Source organism: Rhipicephalus sanguineus, chromosome 7 (genome assembly GCF_013339695.2).
Source record: "Rhipicephalus sanguineus isolate Rsan-2018 chromosome 7, BIME_Rsan_1.4, whole genome shotgun sequence".
NCBI lineage: Eukaryota > Metazoa > Arthropoda > Arachnida > Ixodida > Ixodidae > Rhipicephalus > Rhipicephalus sanguineus.
Genome location: NC_051182.1, coordinates 34,561,074 through 34,581,860, shown reverse-complemented (window position 1 = coordinate 34,581,860; position 20,787 = coordinate 34,561,074). Strand labels below are relative to the sequence as shown.

General features: G+C 48.2%; 1 protein-coding gene across 1 annotated transcript in view; it reads left to right on the top strand.

Moving 5' to 3' along the window:
- LOC119398609 (uncharacterized) overlaps positions 1 to 20,787 on the top strand; it is a 132,254-nt gene extending 111,467 nt beyond the window's left edge. The window contains exons 6-10 of the mRNA XM_037665443.1: positions 133 to 233; positions 876 to 1,052; positions 10,726 to 11,829; positions 13,882 to 14,169; positions 20,749 to 20,787. Of these exons, the coding sequence (XP_037521371.1) occupies positions 133 to 233; positions 876 to 1,052; positions 10,726 to 11,829; positions 13,882 to 14,169; positions 20,749 to 20,787 (1,709 nt within the window). The remainder of the gene's footprint in view (positions 1 to 132; positions 234 to 875; positions 1,053 to 10,725; positions 11,830 to 13,881; positions 14,170 to 20,748) is intronic.

Here is a 20,787-nt window from a genome sequence, read left to right as displayed (position 1 = left end):
GACATCAGAAAGGCGCCCAAAAGGTGTCATAATCAGTTGGCTAATTCGTTTCAGCTCACACATATACTGACACACTGAGCAGCAAATTTTTGTTAATGATGGCATTTTGTTTTTTTAATTTTGTGTGAACAGAAGGAGAAGTGTCCACGACCTGTCGGCCATCTAGAGTGGGTGACCTCTTCAGCGAACTGCATCTCGCTGAGATCAGGGAGCGTGAGAAGCAGATTAAACAGGTTAGTGAATCTCAAGTGCATGTCGGTTCGGCTGGCGCTTAGGTAGTAGCTCCTGGAAACTGAGAGCACAGAAGTGGTTCGAAGCACTGTCATGGTAAGATGCCTCATTCATATTCGATTCGGTATATATGATTTGATTTCACAATGTTGCGTATAAGTTGCTGAAGGAGTTTTTGTTCTGCAGGCTGAGGTTTGTCTTAAGGAAAAAGGATGAGGAGCTGCTCAAAATAATTTGGGAATAGTAACTGAAATGCAGCTCCAAAAGCGTCATACGCGCGGCTATTCGATTTGTATTTGATTCGATTATAAATTTCACCATGTGCACACCCCTACATTTTAAATATCTTATTTTTTCATCTGTGCCTTTGCTGCAAGAATTTAATTTGTAGGAGTGTGCACACATTCGCTAGTTCGGCGAGTCTTTACATCTGCATCTTTACACACAGCAGATAACAAAGACGCGAGCAGAAGAAACAACGAAACACATGCGCCGACACTTCTTGTGTCTTTGGTATTTCCTTCTCAGTGCGTGTACACATTACCTGAAGGGGTTAGGTTTATACGAGCAAGTACGTCTCTGTCTGAGTAACTGTTTGCCTTCTCTGCAAACTTACATGTGGATGTTGTTTGCACTCAACACAGCTTGAGACCGAGAAAGGCCACCTGTCGAGTGTCCTGGAGGATGTGCAACAGCAACTGGAGGAGCTGCGCTCAATACTCGGTGGAGACCAGAGGCTTGTCTTGGCGAGGCTGGTCGGTCCGATTCGGGCCCTCATTGCCCTGCATGGCGAGGAAGTGGGCACTGACGGCGCTGAGAATGTGAGTTCAGAGTCACGCCTGTGACTTTTTTATCGCGAAATTGAACTACTTTCCCGGACTGGAAGGGGCTGCATTTGCTCGGTCATGTTTAACTTTGTCAGTGTTTGCGACTTTCTCATTTTTGCTATAAATCTATAATAGGGTAGTAGAATGGAATTTGTTTAGGGGACTACACTCTAAGACAAAATCGAGTATTTTGGGAGTGTTTCTGCCACACAACAACAATCGTCATCCACCTCGCGTGCTTTCCTCGCGTTATCACCGCGGTTGCGGCACTTCCCGGTCACGAACGGCGCGCGCTTTATCAGCGTGACATAGCATTCTTGACAGGAAAGTGACGAGAGCTGGGTTTTCAAGAAAGGAAACGCGAGCAAGCCAGATGACGATTATTGTTGTGTGGCAGAAATACTCCCCAAATACTCGATTTTGTTTTAGAGTGTAGTGTGCGAGAATCGGGGGCATAGCTAGAAATTTTTTTCGAGGGGGGGGGGTTCAACCATACATTATGTATGTTCGTGCGTGCGTTTGTATGTCTGCGTGTATATATGCGCAAGCAAAATTGAAAAATTTCGGGGGGGGGGGGGGTTGAGCCCCTAAACCTCCCCCCTCCCCCCTTAGCTACGCCCCTGGCGAGCATCAAGAAGGAGCTTAGGAGCCATGTGGATGTGCTTCGACCCAGTTGAAAATAACAACAGAACTTGCCTTGAGACAACAGAAATTTCTGTTGTCACAACAAGATTTTTCTGTACTTACTGCACATTCCAACTGTGGGGACAGACTTCTCAGTTGTGCAGCACATATTTTTGTCGGCTCAACAGAAGTGTGTTGTGTCGAATGTGCAGTGGTACAAAAGAAAGCTGTAGTACTACGACAAATGTTTAGTACTCTATAAAAATGTGTTGTCACAATAGGCACCCGGCTGTTGCTACAGGAATGTCCCTGCAGTATGTGACAAAATTTTGTAGTACTACAGAAATGTGTTGTGCTACAACAGAAACTAGTTGTCTTAGTGTGCCTTCAATTGTGACAACAGAAGTGTGCCTTGAGTAATTAGACACAATTCTGTAGTACTACATTCCTATTTAATAGTATTTTCTGTCCTGAAACATGATGCCTTTATACACATATATATCCACTGAAAACTGATTGTGCTGTATCTCTATGAAAAGTATGCTAGTGCCCAATGTGCTAGTGAACGTGCTAGTGCACAAGACAGAGAAGCATGCAGTCGTGATGAAACTGCCCCAGTCATGAATACAGTTGATAGAGCTTGTAGCTTGGGTGAGTTGGTGATTGAATATCAATATGGCTGCATAGCATAAATTGAACGAAGACAGAAGAGAGGACACACCACAGTGCATGCGTTGTGTCCTCTCTTTTCGTTCATTTGTGTTGTGCAGCCATGTTGACATGCATATCCATTTTAAAATTTTATAATATTGCCATGGAACGCCCTTGCCATGGTATCGTCAGGAGTGAACTATACATGTAAACGAAAAGAGCAAATTAAGAATATACAGTAAAACCTCGTTAATTCGAAGGCCTCGGGACCGAGAAAAATACTATCCCAATTAAGCGGGATTCCCAATTATCCGAAACAACGCGAAATCAAAGAAATCAGCCAGAAAACGTGATGTACGGAAGTCACACCTTTATTGTGGCAAGTCAGCCTACTTGGAGAAAAATTCCTCCATGCGTGACTGACGCGTTCGGTAGTTCCCAGCACTGAAAGTCATATTTTCCAGCCTGTCAATGAGGCGCAGCATCTCAGCCTCGCCGCCGTTGCACTCGACGAAGCTGCGCACAACACTCAAGGCATCGATGACATCCGCCAAAGGGGGTGCTCGGGAGGGCTCGTCATCGCTGTCAACATTAGAGGCCGAATCGGTCGATCTCGCAGCTATCTCGCTGTCGATGTCGGCGTAACACGTCTGCACTGTGCACTCGACATTTGCGTACTCGGAGAATCCGATTGGAGTGCACTCCTCGTCCGCGTGCAAAGCCTCATATCGAGCGCAGAGAGTCTCCCCTTCTTCATCAAACGGGCAAGTGACAGCGGTGACAGCAAACTCAGCGGAGGTTGCCTCTTCTTTCACAAAACCGGCGTGCTCAAAACACCGTCGAATAACGGTGGCCTCCACCTGCCTCCATGCGTGAACAATGAGGCAAATACCACCGAGGAGGTCAATGTTATACTCCTTTCCGTTGTCATAGCAAAGGAGCATTCGCTTCAACAGATTGTAGCGATATATTTTCCTGGTATGGTGTATGACGCCCTAGTCCATCGGCTGCGATAGCGACGTCGTGTTCGGGGGTAGAAAGACCAGCCTGATTGCCTGCAGGTTCTGAATGTCGCCGTGAGCTGGGCAATTATCGACGACGAACAAAACGCTGCGCCCTGCGGCCGCAAACTTGCGGTCAAGGTGCCGCACGTATTCTTCAAAGAGTGCAGCCGTCATCCAAGCTTTCTTGTTGTTTTTATAGATCAGGTCATCCTTGGATGGCAGTCGTGCATTTTTGAAACAACGAGGCTTTTCTGTCTTCCCAATAACAAGCAGTGGCAGCTTGTGCTCACCGCACATGCTTGCACCAAACAAAACAGTGATTCTATCTTTGTTCTGTTTCCGCCCCTTAATGTCTGCCTCCTTCAAAGCGAACGTCTTCGTAGGCAACATTTTGTAGAACAGAGCAGCTTCATCAAGGTTGTAAACATCTGCTGCTTCGTACTTGGCGAGTAGTGGAGCCAAGGTGTGCTGCTTCCAGCCGTCGACAACAGACTGATCCGCGCTGCCACTCTCGCCACAAACAGTCACGAATGTCAGGTTGTTGCGCTCCTTAAATCGGCAAAACCATCCATTGCTGCATTTAAACTCAGAATGTCCAAGTTGCAGCGCCAGCTGGTTGGCCTTCTCACGCAATATGGTCCCATTCACAGGAAGGTGTGCTGCGTTGGCTTTCTGCAGCCAGTCGATCAGAGCTGCTTCAACGTCGGCGTACGTAGGCGGGCGTACTCGTGTACGCTTTGACGAGTGCGTCTTGCTGTAAGCATCGAGAATTTTCTCCTTATTCTTGATGATGTTGCACAGCGTTGACAGAGGCACGTGGTGCTTTTCGGCGAGAGCCGTTTTCGTCGACTTGCTGGCCTCTTCAATTAAGCACACCTTTTCGTGCAGGGACAAGCTCTTGTACTTCGGCATCTTCCTTCCAAGCACACCTCAATCAACTAATTCACAGGGAAGACACTCAAGCGGAGACAGGAGACAAATGGAGCAGTCGCACCGAATCGCGCAATGCTCGCCAGCCGACATCCAAATGGCACAAAGACTCCACAAAACATTCACTTCGCTAGAGTGGCTAACATCGCTGTTGAGATTATGATGATCATGATCGCAACCGCACGCATCGCCGCCTGGGAATTGCTAAAACATGGCGTCTACGACGTATTTCCGGTAAAAAAAAACATGGCCTTCGAGATCCGTACATCAAAAAAAAAAAAATGCATGTTTTAGTTACAGCCTCCGAGATTCGCAACACCCTTTGCATATCTTGGAAGTCGCGGCCAAGTGTGCCAATTAACCGGGAAGTCGCAGACTGGCCGCACCAATTATCCGGTTAAATTTACATGTAAAAATTTGGGACCGCACAAATAATACAAATTATCCGGGATTCCCAATTAACCGAGTACAAATTACCAAGGTTTTACTGTAATCCCAATTTCAAGAACTGAAGCTTCGCTTTTTGGGGTTAGCACAGAACAGCATGTGCATATCCATGTCCTTGCCAACATAAAATTAACAAAGAAAGTGGACAGGATAAGGTTTTGGCCTTTACATTGGGAAAACATAATGAGGCATGGTGTAGCAGGGGACTCTGGAATAATTTATACCACATCAGGAGCTTTAATGTGTACTTAAATCACATTTAGAGTGCATGCATGTTTCTTCATTTAACCCTTATTTAAGTGTGGCTATCATGGACAGATTCAAACGTGCACGCTTCATGCTAAGCAGTTCAATGCTATAGCCTCTAAGGTACCACGTGGGTAAAAAGCAGAATGAATTGAAGTGGTATACAGTTGCCGACCGTTTATTTGGACTCGGCGGGAACCGCTGAAAAGTCCGAATAATCGGGAGTCTGAAAAAAAGGATTCACCAGAAAAAAACACTTTTATTGGCCCAGCGGCCGGAAAAACTTGTTAGTGCGCGTCTGTACACATGTACGCTTACGCGCGAGCAAGTCGGCCTGTATTTCAGCCAATATTTGGCCACCCCTGATAGTCGGCAATAGCACTGCAACGGCCTATGCTAAATCCGCATTTGATGGCTGTGGTGTGGGAGGTGCGTCGTCAGGCAGTCACTGTCCACATGCGCTGGTTCGAGTAGCTGACGGATGATCTCATCACCCAACTCGGCGAAAACTCCCTAGCAACTTCCACCTGGTGAATAATCGCCGCTTTTTTCGCCATCATCAGGGCCTTGTAGTTGCCGCGTTACTTTAGTTCCGACGGCGCACGTGGAACGGGCAGCGTCGGAGCAATTTCAGCAGATCAGGCCTCGCACGAGCAGGACACAAAGCTCGGGATGCAGATCAGGCCTAGCCACAGAAACATCTGAGAACGCAAACCCTCACACGCCAAAAGGAAACGACGTTGGTCTAGTTGATGTTGCAGCGCTTCTGTAATCTGTTGTCGTACTCTCTTTGTCCGAATTAGGATCCGCGTCGTACTCGTACGCGCTGTCATTCACCTCAAACGCCGCACAGAGTCGATTCCAAGCTTGGCTTGGCTTGGCCTGCTGTTTGGCCGTGGTAGCCGTTCAATGGATACGTGACTGGCTAAAGCCAAAAGGCAACCGTTACGTGTAGCCAACAAACATAGCCTTCGAGATCGGTAACTTCTGCGTGGATTTTTGACACTGGCACGATCTCCAGTTATAGCCAGTGCAACATTTCAGTGCTGGCAACCTAGTAAAAATATTGTAAACATTGCTGACAGCTTGTTATGGCATTCAACGTCGCACAGCCAGCCGGAGTCCGAAAAATCGAACGGCGGGCTGTGGGGCGTCCGAATTTTCGGTCGTGAGTTTACATTACTTCAATGGGACGAGTGGCGGTGCCGCGAAGGTGTCCGAATAAAGGAGCATGTCCGAATTTTCGGCGTCCGAATAAACGGTCGGCGACTCTATATCTCTTTAATAGCAATAATGCATCCAGCCAATACATTTTTCACAAGCACAGAACTCCAAGATGAGTTTTTTTTTCTGTGGTCCTTCAAAACAAAAGCTAAGTACACAATCATTACCACACCTATACCATGCTTATGAGGATAAATAAGTGTACAAGTTTGAAGGAGCCATCATTATAACACCACGGACACAACCACAGTGAAAAACATTTTAAAAAATTCCGGCCGATCGATTGTGGGAATCGATTTCATGCGAAGCCGACAGCGAGTTGCTCGCACTCCTATCAGCTTTCGGACTTCTTGCTGTGTGCCTTGCAAACTAAGCACAGGCTTGAGGGATTCTTTACTTTGTTCGACAGGTGTCACGACGAAACTGACCCCATTTGGCGATTTGTAGGCGCATTGGCGAGGCCATCAAACTACGTTTTTTGCGCGACGCCATGCTTCGAAAAAGCCGGTACAGTCAAACCCCGCTACAATGAAATTGACGGTGCTCAGAAAAATGTTTGTTGAAGCGAACATTTCGTTGTGGTGAAATCGAAAAAAATATGGCTGACCTCAGCTAGTAGAACAGTGAAACTTTTATTTCCAATATTCAAAAAGTGTCTGCTGCTTCCTTTGCGTCCCCAGCAGCGTTACGACGCGATTCTCATATATGCATAGCGACGTCACGTTGAAAAGCACGCAGAAACAACGGCTTTCGCGAACGAATCAAACAAGCATGGGCGCGCAACACGAACTGCACAGTTGCACCAACACGCTAACACTAGCTATTCGCCGACAACGGCGACATGCAGGCGTGCTATCGCGGAGCGATGACTTACGCGTTATTCTATGCTTTTCTTATCCACCACTTGCGGCTGGCTGATCCCGTTGATAACGAGGACGAATTGTTGCTCCGACCACCGGTCGCACTGGCCAAGCGCGAAAAGCACGAAAAGCATTGGCATTGGAAAAGGCACCATGCCGCGACTGCACCCCAGGGCTGCTCGCGTTGATAACGCGGATGTGGCGGATGTACCGTCGCTCTGACTACTAGCGAAGCGCGAAAAGCACGAAAAGTATTGGAAAGGCATCGGAAAACCTATCGTTTCACGATTGCACACCAGTGCCGACAACTGAGCTTTGGCTTCGGATTGTCTGTGACTCAGAAGCAACTCAAGCCAGTTGCGAAAGCAGGGCAGTCTGATCGCCGTCGCTATCAAGCAATTGCGGCCCCCATGCTCAGTCAACAGCAGCGGTTTCTGGTGGTTCCAACACGCGATTCAGACTTTGAATTCGTATTTTTATGTTCTAAAATGCATCAAAATGTCCGAGATTGTGTTTATTGCACGGTAAATTAAATTTCTGAGCCCCGAATGGCATCGTCAAATTTCGTTGAAGCGGAACGGCAGCAGAAAAAGTGTTCGTTGTGGCGAGCATATTTATGCATTGACTCCTATGGACTGTTGACGGGGAACCGAGAAGTTTTCGTTGTACCGGAAATTTCGTTGAAGCGGAGTTCGTGGTAGCGGAGTTCAAGTGTATAGTGCAGCCATCGCCGCTAAAAGCAAGACTTACAAACAGCTCCAAGAATGGACAACTATGTCCATCTAGTGGAAAACATATCAAACAAACGCAAGCTTTATGGCCTCCGAGATTGCAAATGCGCCGCGTGCCTGCCGTCTCGGAGGCCATGCGACTACAGCAGAGCCCTTGCTAATCGATGAGTGCCGGTGGGACACTCATGTCAAGTAGTCGCTCTCATGTCAGGGTTGTCTTGGCGACGCTGACGCTTGGCCTCCGCTTGGCCTCCGCTTCTCGAGCTCGAAGTTCTGCGTCTTTTTGGCGTCGTTACCGCCTGTGATCGACATCACGGCGACGACGCTTCATTTCAACTTCCCTGGCTCTCAGCAAGGCATCTTCATGGCGTTGTTGGCGTTTGACCTCCGCTTTCCTGGCCTGACCACGTCGCGCGCGTCTGTGCGCGTGTGTGTGTAACAACACACATTGTTAAGTGTGCACTTAGTGGTTCAAGTGTGCCCTAGGGGCTGGATTTCACTGTCGCGTTCAACTCTTATGGTACATCCAGACGACGGGCCACACCGCGCTTTTGGCCCGCGGCCTCGCCGTCACGTGACCCTCCACTTCCGGTTGGGAGAGGCCGCGGGCGGCCTGGAGAGGGAGCACGCGAGAAATTCTGAGAACATTTTCACGGGCCACCCGTACCGGCCCTCGACGGCGGGCCGCGCGCTTGCGAGGCTGGTGTGTCAACAAAACCGGTTTTTGTTTTATCTTTTTTTGGCAGCTGGGCACGCCGGCGGCTATTCGAACATGTGTTTCTGTTTGAAAACAAGCGCGCGGGATCATTCGCGTCGTTTTTGCGGCTCAGTACTCGTTCTACTGTGCTTGTGTAAAGATGGCTACGTGGAGCGACGACTACGTTATACTTTCTCTCATTGGTGGAGCAGTTCTCGACACTCTTGAACGAATATATCTGCACATCCTCGTCGTCCTCAACCGATAGCGCGAGAGCCCTAGCAGCCAGGGGTTTCTTTCGCGCAACCTCCATGTTCAAACTGAGAACTTCCGTAGCCTTACGTCGTTTCCTCTAGCCTTCGTATTGTCACCTGGTATCAGGTCTTTCGCGCGTCTCGCGCGGTTCATCTCAGTGCATTTCCTTCCGTCACTGCATTTTTTTCTTGTTCGCATGCAAAGCCCTCCCGACTTTCTCCTGTGGGCAGTGCCTGTTTCCAATTTTCCGGTGCTTCCTATCCTCTTTTGTCTAGCTCCATAGCCTCCGCTGCTCTCCCCTCCCCTTCTTGTGACCTCTGTCAGCGACTACCACACGCCAACCCTTTGACTTACACCACCAACCTCTTGGGAGGCCACACACCGTGCTCTGCCCACTTTTACACACCATTGTTGATGCTGTTCGTTTCCTTAGTTTCCTTAGTCAGTTTTTTTTGTACGATCATTCCTGGCTTTATTTGTATGTTTCTTTCGCAAAATAGGCCTATTTTCGCAAAACATGCAAGCTAAGGAGACGACCACGAGATTGCCAGGACGTAGACAGACGGACAGACTGCACTGTCCTTGGCTTTGTTGTTTGCTGACCTCATTATATTTTGTCTAAGAAAAGAAGAACCCCCTCAATTAATTATCCTCCTTTTGTTCTTTCATAGTGTGTTGTGTTAGACCCATCCAAGGTTTGAGTCAAAATATGTGGCATTTCTTGCCTCTCACCACAAACACGGTTAACTGTACCAGGTTCTTTCATTTCCAGCAACACCAGAAATGCCTGTTTTTGTTTGGCACAAGAACCAAAAAAAGCTCCAGGGCCAAAAAGCAGAAACACAGAAAGGATGCTGCTAGCGTGTCACTTCCGAGAAATGGCTGCAGCAAGACACAGTTGAAAGTGCGCCAGTAGCTGTGGGGCACACTCTCACAGTGATCTGTAGGCTTCTTCCTGGGCGCTACGGCAATCTGTTTGCTTGAGCCTCCGACAAGTTTAACGTGGCATAGCCTGAACAGAAGAATTTCTTCGGGGGGCTTTGTTGGGCACAGCCTAAGGAATTCAACAAACGGTTGTGCCAGGGAAAGCATTCATTCTTGTCTTTGACGGTAGCATAGCAGTAATGACAAAATGAATTAAAGTGAACGAAAAATCACCAAAGAAAGACAACAGCTCTTCGGGTCTTCTCTTAGTTTCCACGGCGAACTTGGGGAGAGTTCTCTGCTGTTGCCTCTTTTCTTCATGCTCAAACTGAGCTGCGCTATACCAGTATGATATCATAATGCACCAACTTTACCAGTATGATATCATAAGGCACCAACTTGCCCAATCTGCAGTCCTTGTCGAAAAATCACCGTTTCCATAGGTGGATTTGAAACCGCAACCGCAACCTCTACTAATTTGAGCTACGACGAAAGGTGCTTCCCCGTGCACTTTGTTGGGTGTATGTGTAATCCCTGGAAGTGTTAGCCAGTGCTGCTTATAGCCGAGGCATTCTACACTCGTACGTACATGTTGTATGCTGTTTTGGAGGGTTTACTGGGCATTCTCTGGATTGGTCGCACTGGTGATTCCACTGTGGCAGGAAGTGTAATGATGCAATATGTGACGACATTGGATCAGGTGATGCCGGGCTGTCACTTGCACAGTAGATGGTGTAAATCATAGAGGGACAGATAGCATACAAAAGTACAATATGCCTCAGTTTCCACACTCCTCGTGTGTTTGAACCATACTTGGATTTTGAAAGCTCTCTGCATCAGGAGGGCAGGTTAGTGGTATGTGATTAGCTCTGTTGAAATTCTGCCATCAGCTCAATTAAAGCTAGCATAATAAGTAACTTTTCATAGGTACAATTTAAAAAGATTGCCTGTAGAAACTTACCTCGCCATCAAAATATGGGTGGGAGATGATGTCAAAGTGTTTGCTGCATTGCTTGCTACAAAAGCAGTTTGATAGCAAGTTTGTTTGTCTCTTATCTCTGTGGTGTCCTGTAGAGCCGAAAGCCACGCAAGGTGGACTGTCCTTCAAACCATGTGTCTGGAGGCAGCCCTCGAGTGCACCGTCCCAGGGCCAGGCCTACCTTCACCCGGCCATCTGCTCAGGAACCGGAAGCCTGTGAGGCACTAGGAGACACGGATGTAGTGCCCTGTTCACAGTCCACCGTAGACTCCTCTGAGGAGGTAGAAGTGGCCAGGTTGGGTCAGGATAAGCCACTCATGGATCCACACCCAGACAGTCCTGTCATAGTGCGGCTGCAAGACCAGGAGTGGGACCGGTTCATTGCCAGTCAAGAGGCACGATTGTCTCCTGCCAAGCACCAAAGATCATTGAGGACACTGGTGCATGAGGACGGTGGTGATAGCGCGCAAAAAAGTGCAAGGCATACGTGGGTGTGGCTGCTTGCTAATGGGCCTATCAGGTGGCAAGATGAGCTGTTGGAAAATGGCAGTGCACCACTTGATGATCATGTGCCCACAAACAGTGTACCAGCTGAGCAGAACATAGAGGAGCATGGTGATAGCAGTGCAGTGCACGCAGAGGAAGCTTGCACAACTCAGGAGTCCACTGACACTGAAATATACGAGGACCAGCTGGAGGCGGAGGAGCCAGTGACAAAGGAGGTTGAAACTTCTCCACACTGTGAGCCTTCGGCAGCATCCCCTACACTTGCGAACAGTGAGGCGAGTGAGCAGTGCGTGCTGCAACTCATTGAAGGCTTTTTTGCACGTTACAGCGAGGGCACCACGCAAGCGTCTCGGGCATCACCAGAATTCGGTGCGCCTATTCCAAGCTCTGAAGACGCCAACAGAGTCCAGCTGGCAGTGGACACCGAAGAGCAAATAGGCAATGTGTGCCCAGCCGGGGTTGACGTTCACAAGAGTGTCTCTGCTGGTCACTCATGCCCAGACATCTGCACAGTGCCCGAAACCGAAGACCAAGCTACCATAGAAAGCTGGGAACGACAAAGTGCAACAGATACTGCAGCATCCAAGCCAGAGAGCATGCTAGCTCAAGGAAAGGCTGTCAGCGGAGCACACAAGCGCAAGCGGCCTTCACAGACAACATCTCCAACCTCCAGCCGCCTTCGGGCAAAGCAGGTGAGCTGAAATAATTTCTAATCTCTAACTGCATGCACACTGAGGCAAAGAGAGCACGCTTGACTTAACATAACTTTGTGGTTGTTCAATTCCAGGAATTGGTTACCAAGTACATATAAACGTCAATGCAGTAAAAACTCGTTGATTCGGATTTCATGGAAGTGAAAAAAAACGTCTGAATTAACCAAATGCCAAATTATCGAAAGTATCAAGAAAGCGAACAAGTGCATTTTCATTTTCTTGATTAATATGTAAATCCAGTACTTATTTTGCATAAGAGCAGTGTAAAAGCTGCAATTTTCGTCAGTCACAACTTCGTTCACAATGTTACCTCAGCTCAAGACCCCCATATCTTAAGCTGAAACAGGCTCTGAATCCATTCGTTGTTACGTACCACCAACACCACCACTGGCACGTGACAATAATTTTTTCACCAGAAAAATGGTCGGCAGCAGATCGCTTGTCCACAATGTAGCAAGCCAGTTCTTTGCCAGCATGTGAAAGTGTATTCTGGACATTTTTCTCCCACTGAAACTGTGATGTCGAATCAACATTCAGTGAAAAACGGTGTATTGTTCTTTCTGATGATGTATCGTGAGCAGGAAATTTATTCATATTGGTGCATGGGAGTAGCTTTCTTTTGGTGCATGGGAGTAGCTATCTGAAGACTGAACTGGAAAGTGGCATATGTATTGCTCTTGTAAGAGGCGAGCACCAATGTAGCAGTTAGACATGTCTGGAGTACGTCCGGTGCGTGCTGCCTGAAAAAATTCCTTTAGGTGCATTTCTTTGGGTTCTTCTTACCTGTGGGTAATCTGCTGTAACGTATGTTCAAGTTCATATAATATACGTAGTTCGATGTGAGTTTTAAGTGGCTCACTTTCTTTAGGATTATCCGGCACTACATTTTAATTTAAATAATCAAATGTAAAGTTAAAGTAACAACTCATTTCAGTGTTCGAAGTGTAACTGAAACGCGTTTCCTTCACAATAAAGGAACTGGTAAGAGGAACTCATTCCAAGATTAAGGAGGAATGAGCTTTTGTTCCTGTTTTAGAGGAACGTGTACAACACTGTTGTCACCCAGTGGTGATGACAATGGCTCCCGGGCAAGGACAAGGTCTAGTTCCGGTTGTCAAGTCAGAACACCTCTTGACTTATGAGAGGTTGTTAAAGGCCAACTCCGGCGATTTTTCGAGCTCGATGGATCTCAATGAAATTCGCTGGGTACGTTCCTTTGCACGTTTTTGTCATTTATGCCAAATTACAAGCTTGAGACATGCGCAGATTGTTTGCAAATGAATTTTAAAGATTGTCTGCAAACGCCCTCCTGGCTTCCCACAATTATTGGCAACATTGCGTCTGTGACGTCAGTATTAGGAAGGCGGCGGAAGTGACGCAGCCGAGGGCACCGCTACTTCGGCGCTTCGGCCGCTACAGCGAGCGTCTGCGGTGCACAAGGCGACAGACAGCATTGGTTTGGCCGGCGCTTCGCTGGTCGTCCCGGCTGTCACAGTTTTCATACTCCGCGCCGGCGTGACCGGCATGCCTTGCACGACTTCCGGTTCGTTCGTAACAACGTCTACGTCATACGTAGACAGTACACTCGGGTGGGTTTCGGTTTCGGTGTTGCGCTTTTTTGCTTATTTAAAATTATTCTCCAATTCGCCGAGTATTTCTGCTATCGGGCCCGTAATAGGAGCGTCTCAGGAACATAAAAGCACCATTACTTTGACATGGCCAAAAAATCGCCGAGGAGTTGGCCTTTAAATGCGCTTATGTTTTTTTGCATCAGGCCAGCAATGGTGTGTGCTCAGTTACCTGAAAAGAGGTATTAAGAGGGTGCTATACATGTGCCATTAGTAACTGTGCAATGGCGTCCTCCGAATGTATATTTTGCGTGCAGCAACAGCAAACAGGGTTTTACTGGGATGACAAGGCGGTGTGGCCAATCTTGCTGACGAGCTCTGGCTGTTGGACATTCGTGCCATGTTATAAGTCTGTTTGATGCCGCTTTCCGAGTTTTCTGAATCTGCATTGCTGCTTTATCAGGTATGTCGAGAACAGGGGCAGAGGAGCTCTTCTCCGCCACCAGATGCAGCTGGAGGCAAGCCGCCACCTCAGTGTTCGGGTTCTTCACCAGCTCTGTCACGCAGCCGCATCATGCTGGATGCAGCCATGCAGAGCGTTGGCTCTTCTACAAGCTGTCACACAGCCAATGTGCCCTTTGTGCAACAATCGACCGACGATGGGGGCAACACTGGTTCTCCACTAAGCATCCTCAAGAGGCGCCCACCAGCTGAAGATGGCTCACCACAGGGATCCCCGCATAGAGCCAAGGTGAGCTAAATATCAATGAACTGCTCCTGGCCATCTAGCTCCAAATGTCCTGTACAGGGAAGCATCACAGTCCTCTGTTTTGCTTAACCCTTTCCCTACCAAAAACAAGTGGGACTTGTTCACGCTGAGAGAAGCAGTTCAGGGCTATGCAGTTAAGTTAACCCAGTGATTCCACTCCTGCGCCAACTGCGCCAAAGTGCGCCAAATTGTATTTACTGCGCCATCCTGATAATATCGACGAAAATTGCGCCAAACTGCGCCAAAGTCTCGGGTTTGAGGGCGTCTATCACCGGCAATCGCACGGCCGGCGCGTCAGAACATGTGCAGCTTGATCTTGGGGCTGCCAAAGGACCAAGAATTATTCCGCTGAATAAATAGCGCTCGCGCGTGCGTCCCGAATAAGCCACGATGTCATGCACGGTGCCGACGCAGTTTCTGTTCTGCAAGTCGGCTCGACAGCAAAACGCGCTCTCCGCAGAGGCTCGTGACGTGCCTCTCGGTAGAAAGTGCGACGGCGATTCATCGGCGGATTCATCGCTAGCAGTATATATATGGAACAATATCGAATTTTCCTTGCTTCGCGTTTATGGAAGAGCACGCGAACGGTGGAAACGCGTTCACACTTTTCCTCAGATATACTTTATACATGGATCTTCATTCGGAAGAGCTTTTTCGTAATTGCTTATACCAGCACGTCCGAGTTTAATCACTCTGCGGTAAATACCCCCTAAAAGGCCCTGCCCTTTCGAGCTCATGTGCTAGGGTTCCAATTCGAATTTTTTGCTTGCTTTTTAAAAATGTCATCTCATTAATAAAATCATATATCCTGGTCGGAGCAGCCGCAAATACGCAGCTGTCAGTAGCGGGCCCGTCGCTGACGGCCCACAATAAAGCGGCTACCCTAAGTTACACGTCCGCCCCTCGCTTTCGGTGGTCAGTAGCTGACTGGTAAAAAAACTCAGTTACATACCAACAAATTGTATTGTTAAACGAAGTAAGGCTAGGAGCTAACTCTTTTGGATTTGATCTCGCGTAACTCAACAAAACACTGGTTTAACGGAATATGGCCGCTCCAGGAAACGAAAAACGAAGCGTTTTCTTTGCTCTGAGTTCTCTAAACACGAAGTAAGCGTTGAGAGCACAGCACGTTTACGAGCCGTCTCCTGATGCCTCGAGATGGCGCGCGCGCAAGCGACTGCGCCCTTCAAACGATGCGGTCCCCTCCCCCGCCCCCCGCTCCCCTGGCGTCCTTTCATGCTCCTTACGAAAGACGGGCGGGGCGTTTCCTCTCTGATGAGCAATCGACGGCAGGCCCGCACGCGGGAAGATGTTATCTCATGCGCTGTCCGTGCAACGGAGACAGACGGCCGGCTAGCTTAATCTCCGCTTCAGCCGCGTTCGTCGCCAGCGCTCGCGAGCTTTTACCCGCGGCTAGAATGCGCGTGGTGATGTTATTAATTTGGTCTTTATACAGAAAATTACGGCAATAGCAACGGCAAAAATCCACGGAGAGCGTCTATATAATTGTTATCACAATAAACATTAAAAAAAAGTTGAGGAGCCATTTGACTCTGGGAAGTGGATGATAAGCGAAGCTGTTTCGCGCATGGCAAGGAGGTGACATGGTGGAGGATAGTTTGGTATGTAAGGCCAGGTTGTTAACGTTCAATACGCAATATTAATGCGAAAGCATCAGATGCTTTATCAAACACGAAAATTGACCGTCGGCGGCGTCAATCGATTGATGCAAAAAATAATCATGTGATGGGGTCATCATCACGTCATAGATCGTCAAAACTTGTGATGTCATCATGGTGTCATATTGGCCTCGAGGAGTTACGGAGTCGCCCTCTATCGGACGCGCCTCGATTGCGTGCTAGGCAGGATACCGCCGGCGCGCTCCCCATAGGTTTTGCTGTCGGCGCTCTACAAAAACGCCTCGCGGAAGCCCTCCAGGGCATTTCTGTAAGTACTTTCGAAATGAGCTGTGTTCTGTACTGTCAAAATAATCATTTTCGACGAACTCAAAGCACAAGATAGTCTACAGTCGCTGTCTCTTTGCAGAAAACCGAGCACCCGCTTCACGCTATCACCGCGTTGGAGACCCCTGAACCGGCTTCTTGCGTGAAAGGTAGTCACTCGCTGAGTGCAGACTATGTGAAATATCTCGTTAGAGTAGACTGCCTGTATAACCAAACGGAGCATAACGGAAAGAAGCCTCAAGCCAGCGATCGCACGGGTTCGCGACGACTGATGGTGCCTCTGCATGTATGAGCGTCTGGCATGTATGTTCGTACTGATTGTTTCGCTTTTGCTACGATCACGTTTTGGCACCGCGCTGTGAACTTTACGCCGCAAAATATGAGAATTTGTGAGTAAACAAACAACTACTGTTGCGCGGACGCTATCAGAGCAGTTCAAAAACAATTTCCTTACAACTGCGGCTTCGGTGCGCATGGCAACTTTGTGATCTGCCGTCGCGACGATTCAGTGTTTTTTTTTCTTTTTCGGTCTAAATTCGGGTACGTTTCAATGTCATTTGACAAGTTGTCTCGCACTGCGTATTGATCGGTCTTCTCAGCGGGCAAATGCCGCTGCTTCTGTTTCTTTATTCAGCGCATTCGTTTCGTTTGGTGCTCACAGAAAACGTGAGCAAATGCGACGCCTCTTTTCAATGCTCCTTAATTATCGTTCCGTTTGCATTCCAGTGAACTTGCCGCTCTCTGTCATCAAAAAATTCATAGACCAAAGCTTCACCACTTCGAGATTGCTGGTGGAAGAAGAACCAGTCTATACGAGACCGAGCATGTAGCAGCATGCGACGCCTAGAAAAAGAAAGAAAATACAGTAACGTTTCCCGGATTTGTTCTGCAAACGTCGGCTGTGAACTAGGACCCACATGAACTTGAAATAGCGGTGAATAAAATAGAACTTATTGCAGCAACCAGCAGCCGCAAAGCAGGATAGTAATTATTTGGCGTGTACCCCAGCAATTTTGGCAGCAGTGTCGTGTCTAACGCCAACAGGGTGGCATCTTTTCCACGTAAATAAATAAGGCTCCAAGAAAATACATGGGGTTGGCCGGTGGGCCGATCATCGGTGGGCCGCTCACGGAGGCACTGCAAAATTTATGTAGCTTATGAAGCAATGCATGCCTCATCAAATGGGAAGGTTGCCCGTCGGCGTCCCGCGTCGGCGGCGCCAACACGAGCGATGCAAAAAATAATCGTCACGTGATGGTGTCACCATATGACGTCACAGATCGCCAAAATATGTAGCGTCATTATGACGTCACATAATGTTACGTCACATGATGACGTATTCACACGTCATGGTCGCTTTGCATTGCCTCCGGGATCAGTCACGGAGGCCGTGCAAAACTGCGTTAGGTGCAGAACGCTTTTGGAGGGGGGCGCGGGAGAATCAGTACATCGACTGACAAGAAGATGGCTTTCGCCTTCTAGTCATCTTTAACGAATGCATAAGGGACCCTGTGGGGTTTTTTAATTCAGCGTATCTAAACAATGACTTCCGCATCTGCAGCCGATTTTGTGGACGCTGAGCACGGGGCCGACGATCAAAAGGTCGCATTGGAGGGTTCTGAGATGGCATCGCACGTGGTAAAAGGTAGCGCTTTTACCATCCTGTGGCAGATAAGCATCATTTGCCGGCGGGAAGCGCGCGCGAGCCATCGTCTCAGTGCGCGCTGTCTGCTACTCACCGAACATCGCAGGCCCGACGCAGTAACAAAAGTCTTCGCCGCGGAAGTGCTTGTTGCACACAAGACTCGTAACGGATGACTACTTGCCGGTTCTTAGCTTTACAACCCATGCTTCACGCTGTTTCTTGTCCCGCGTGCAGGCAGACACTGGGCTCCTTTGCGTAAGCGCGGCACTGCGGCACCGAGCGGTAGAGCCCCATGTTCGTCGCCTTCGGACGCAGCCACTCTATTACAATGGCTTCAATTGAGCAGAAAATGAGAGAAAACTTCCGAATTTGAACACACCGCAGCGCATGTGGGACTTGAAACTCGTTTTCAAAGCACGCGGCAGTGCGCCACAAGCAGCCGACGCGGCCGCTCAGACCACGTGATCCTGCCAAGCACGTCACGCCGACGGTGGCGCCGGCGTTTCCAGTGGTGGGCCTCGAGGCCAATATCGTGATGTCACGTGATGACGCCATCACGACATCGTCGCTTTACACTGCTTCTGTGATCGGTGCGCCGATCACGGAGCTAGCGCAAAACCAGGTGAAGTGCAGATAGCTTGCAGAGAAGGAGGGGGAGGATCAACCCGTCGATCGAGAAGAAAAAGAACCTGGCTTTCGCCTTGGAGTTTTCTTAGGGGAATGCATTAGGGACAGTGTGGCTCTTTGGCATTGAGGCACTGCTGTACATCACGGCGTTTGTCTACAATGTCTGCTGATAACCACATAGATGTATTTAGAGTGTTATTTCATAAAGTGCAATTATATTGATGTGGTATTCTGTTTATTTGCTAGGGTCGAAAATAATCGCTGAAGAGGTTAATTCAGAACACTCAACTGCATGAGCCCTTATTTTTTCATTAGCGAGTGAAGTATGGAGTTCTCCTGAGATGATTTTTTCCATGAGATTTGCAATGAATTGAAATATTTCTAGCCTTCATAAGAGCCCCATAGTAATATTCCGGTGCTTGAATGTTATTGCAATATGCTTCTGTGGTGCACTCCAGGATGTAAAATTCGCTGCTCCAGAGTGCTCCCAGATACAAAATTATCTGCTCCAAAGTGCTCCAAGATGAAAATTTTGCTGCTCCAAAGTGCTCCAAAACGGAAATTTTGCTGCTCCAAAAATTGCTCCAAATCAGAAGTCCTCGGTAGCATCACTGGTTAACCTGATTCGTTTTGTGGAGTTCTTTTGTACTTGAACAGATGGTGCGGAAAAAAATTTAAAAACGTGCTTCTAAGCATGCATTTTGGTCGAGAAAGAACTTGATTCTGGTAACCAGAATTGGAAAACAGTGCCGTCCTGTGCGCATGTGCTACACAGAGCAGCGTACTTTCTCTAAATAATCCGATTCCGACGAAAACAGCGTCACGACGTATCAGCAGCGGACACCGATACGCAGGAACAAACCTCCACTGGTGCGTCCAAGGTATTTTTCTTCTTTCTTTTTTTCCCTCTCACGGGCTCGCTTGTGCCTCAATAAAACTTCTGGTGGGCCTAGTTGGTACTGTGGGGTCTGATGATGAAACCGCGCTCATGGAACACACGGACACTGTCGAGCAAACGAACGAACACGTGTACATTTTTTTAACTGGTTTTACAACAGTGAGCTCGCCAGCCGAATCTATCACTAACTAGTAACACTAGAAGAGAAACATGGGCTCCCTTTCCTTCTCCCTTTCCATTCCACAAACATAGACCGCAGGTAAAAAGCCAACAATTTTAGATAGCTTTCCAAGAAAATGCCACAACTGTTGACAAACTTGGCTTCATCGTTGTCCTCGACAACGCAAGACTTAACACTCTGCAAAAGTTTACTGTGAGGTAAGGAGTAAAACATGTCCTCAATGTCGATGCTGAAAGCCGTACATGAACCCGGGTTGCTTGTCCTGAGAAAATCCACTACACCTTCCGAGTTCTTAACTGAAAAAGGATCGACTACATTGAAGGCTTCTAGGTGCTTCTGCAAGTAGGTCGATATTTCAGACAGCCAAGTCCCTTTTTTCGAAATGATGGCTCCGAATGGGGAATCCAGTTTATGGGTTTTTACTGAGAAGAAAACCTGCAGGTTTGATTGTTTTGCCTTTTTTACTCTACTAATGAGACTGCACAGGTTCCTATCTTGTAACATAGCGATCGCCCTCTGTTTTACCTTCCCTGTTCTAACATACCTTCCCTGTTCTAACATCAACTCTCTTGAAATTCTTCAAAACAGCTCTTTCAGGCTTTTCCATTAAAAACGCCCTCTTTCATGACCACAAACATTCCTTCCTTATCTGACAGGCGTACCCTAAGACTATTTCCCTCCAAAAAATCCACGACATACTTGTCCGGCGAAGGTCTTCGTCTAGCTAACGACGTCTGTGCGCACACATCAACACACTCAGACACGCATCTTACTTGCTCACCTTCAGGCACATACCAGGAAATGTTCCTTGAAAAAGCTGCCTTTTCCACCGGTGGAACATTTTATTCAAAAGTGAACTTGGGTCCGAGGCTCAATACCTTGTGTACGTCCTCCGGGATAGAGCAATCACCAAGAAGGCGCACTTCCCCTCGAGTCGGGCTTTTCTTCTTCCTGGTCTTGCAGGCGGTGCTGATGTCTGTATGTGGGCTCACTGGATCAGGCCACCACCAAACAGTCTTGGAAAAACCGTACCTGCCTCCACCACTCGGAGCACATAATGCGAGACATCCTTCTGGCATGCCCTACCGAAGAATTGAGGAAACCGCACATCCCTTGCAGATCCAGCGGGCAAAGGCTTGGATGTGGGCGCGAAAAGACAAGGACGAAGGAAGAAGGTGTCTGTCCGTCTTTCCTTCGTCCTTGTCTTTTCACGCCCGCATCCGAGAACCTTGCTCTACATATGCAGACGGCTATGGTAGAAGTCAAGGTGGCCTTGTCTTCATGA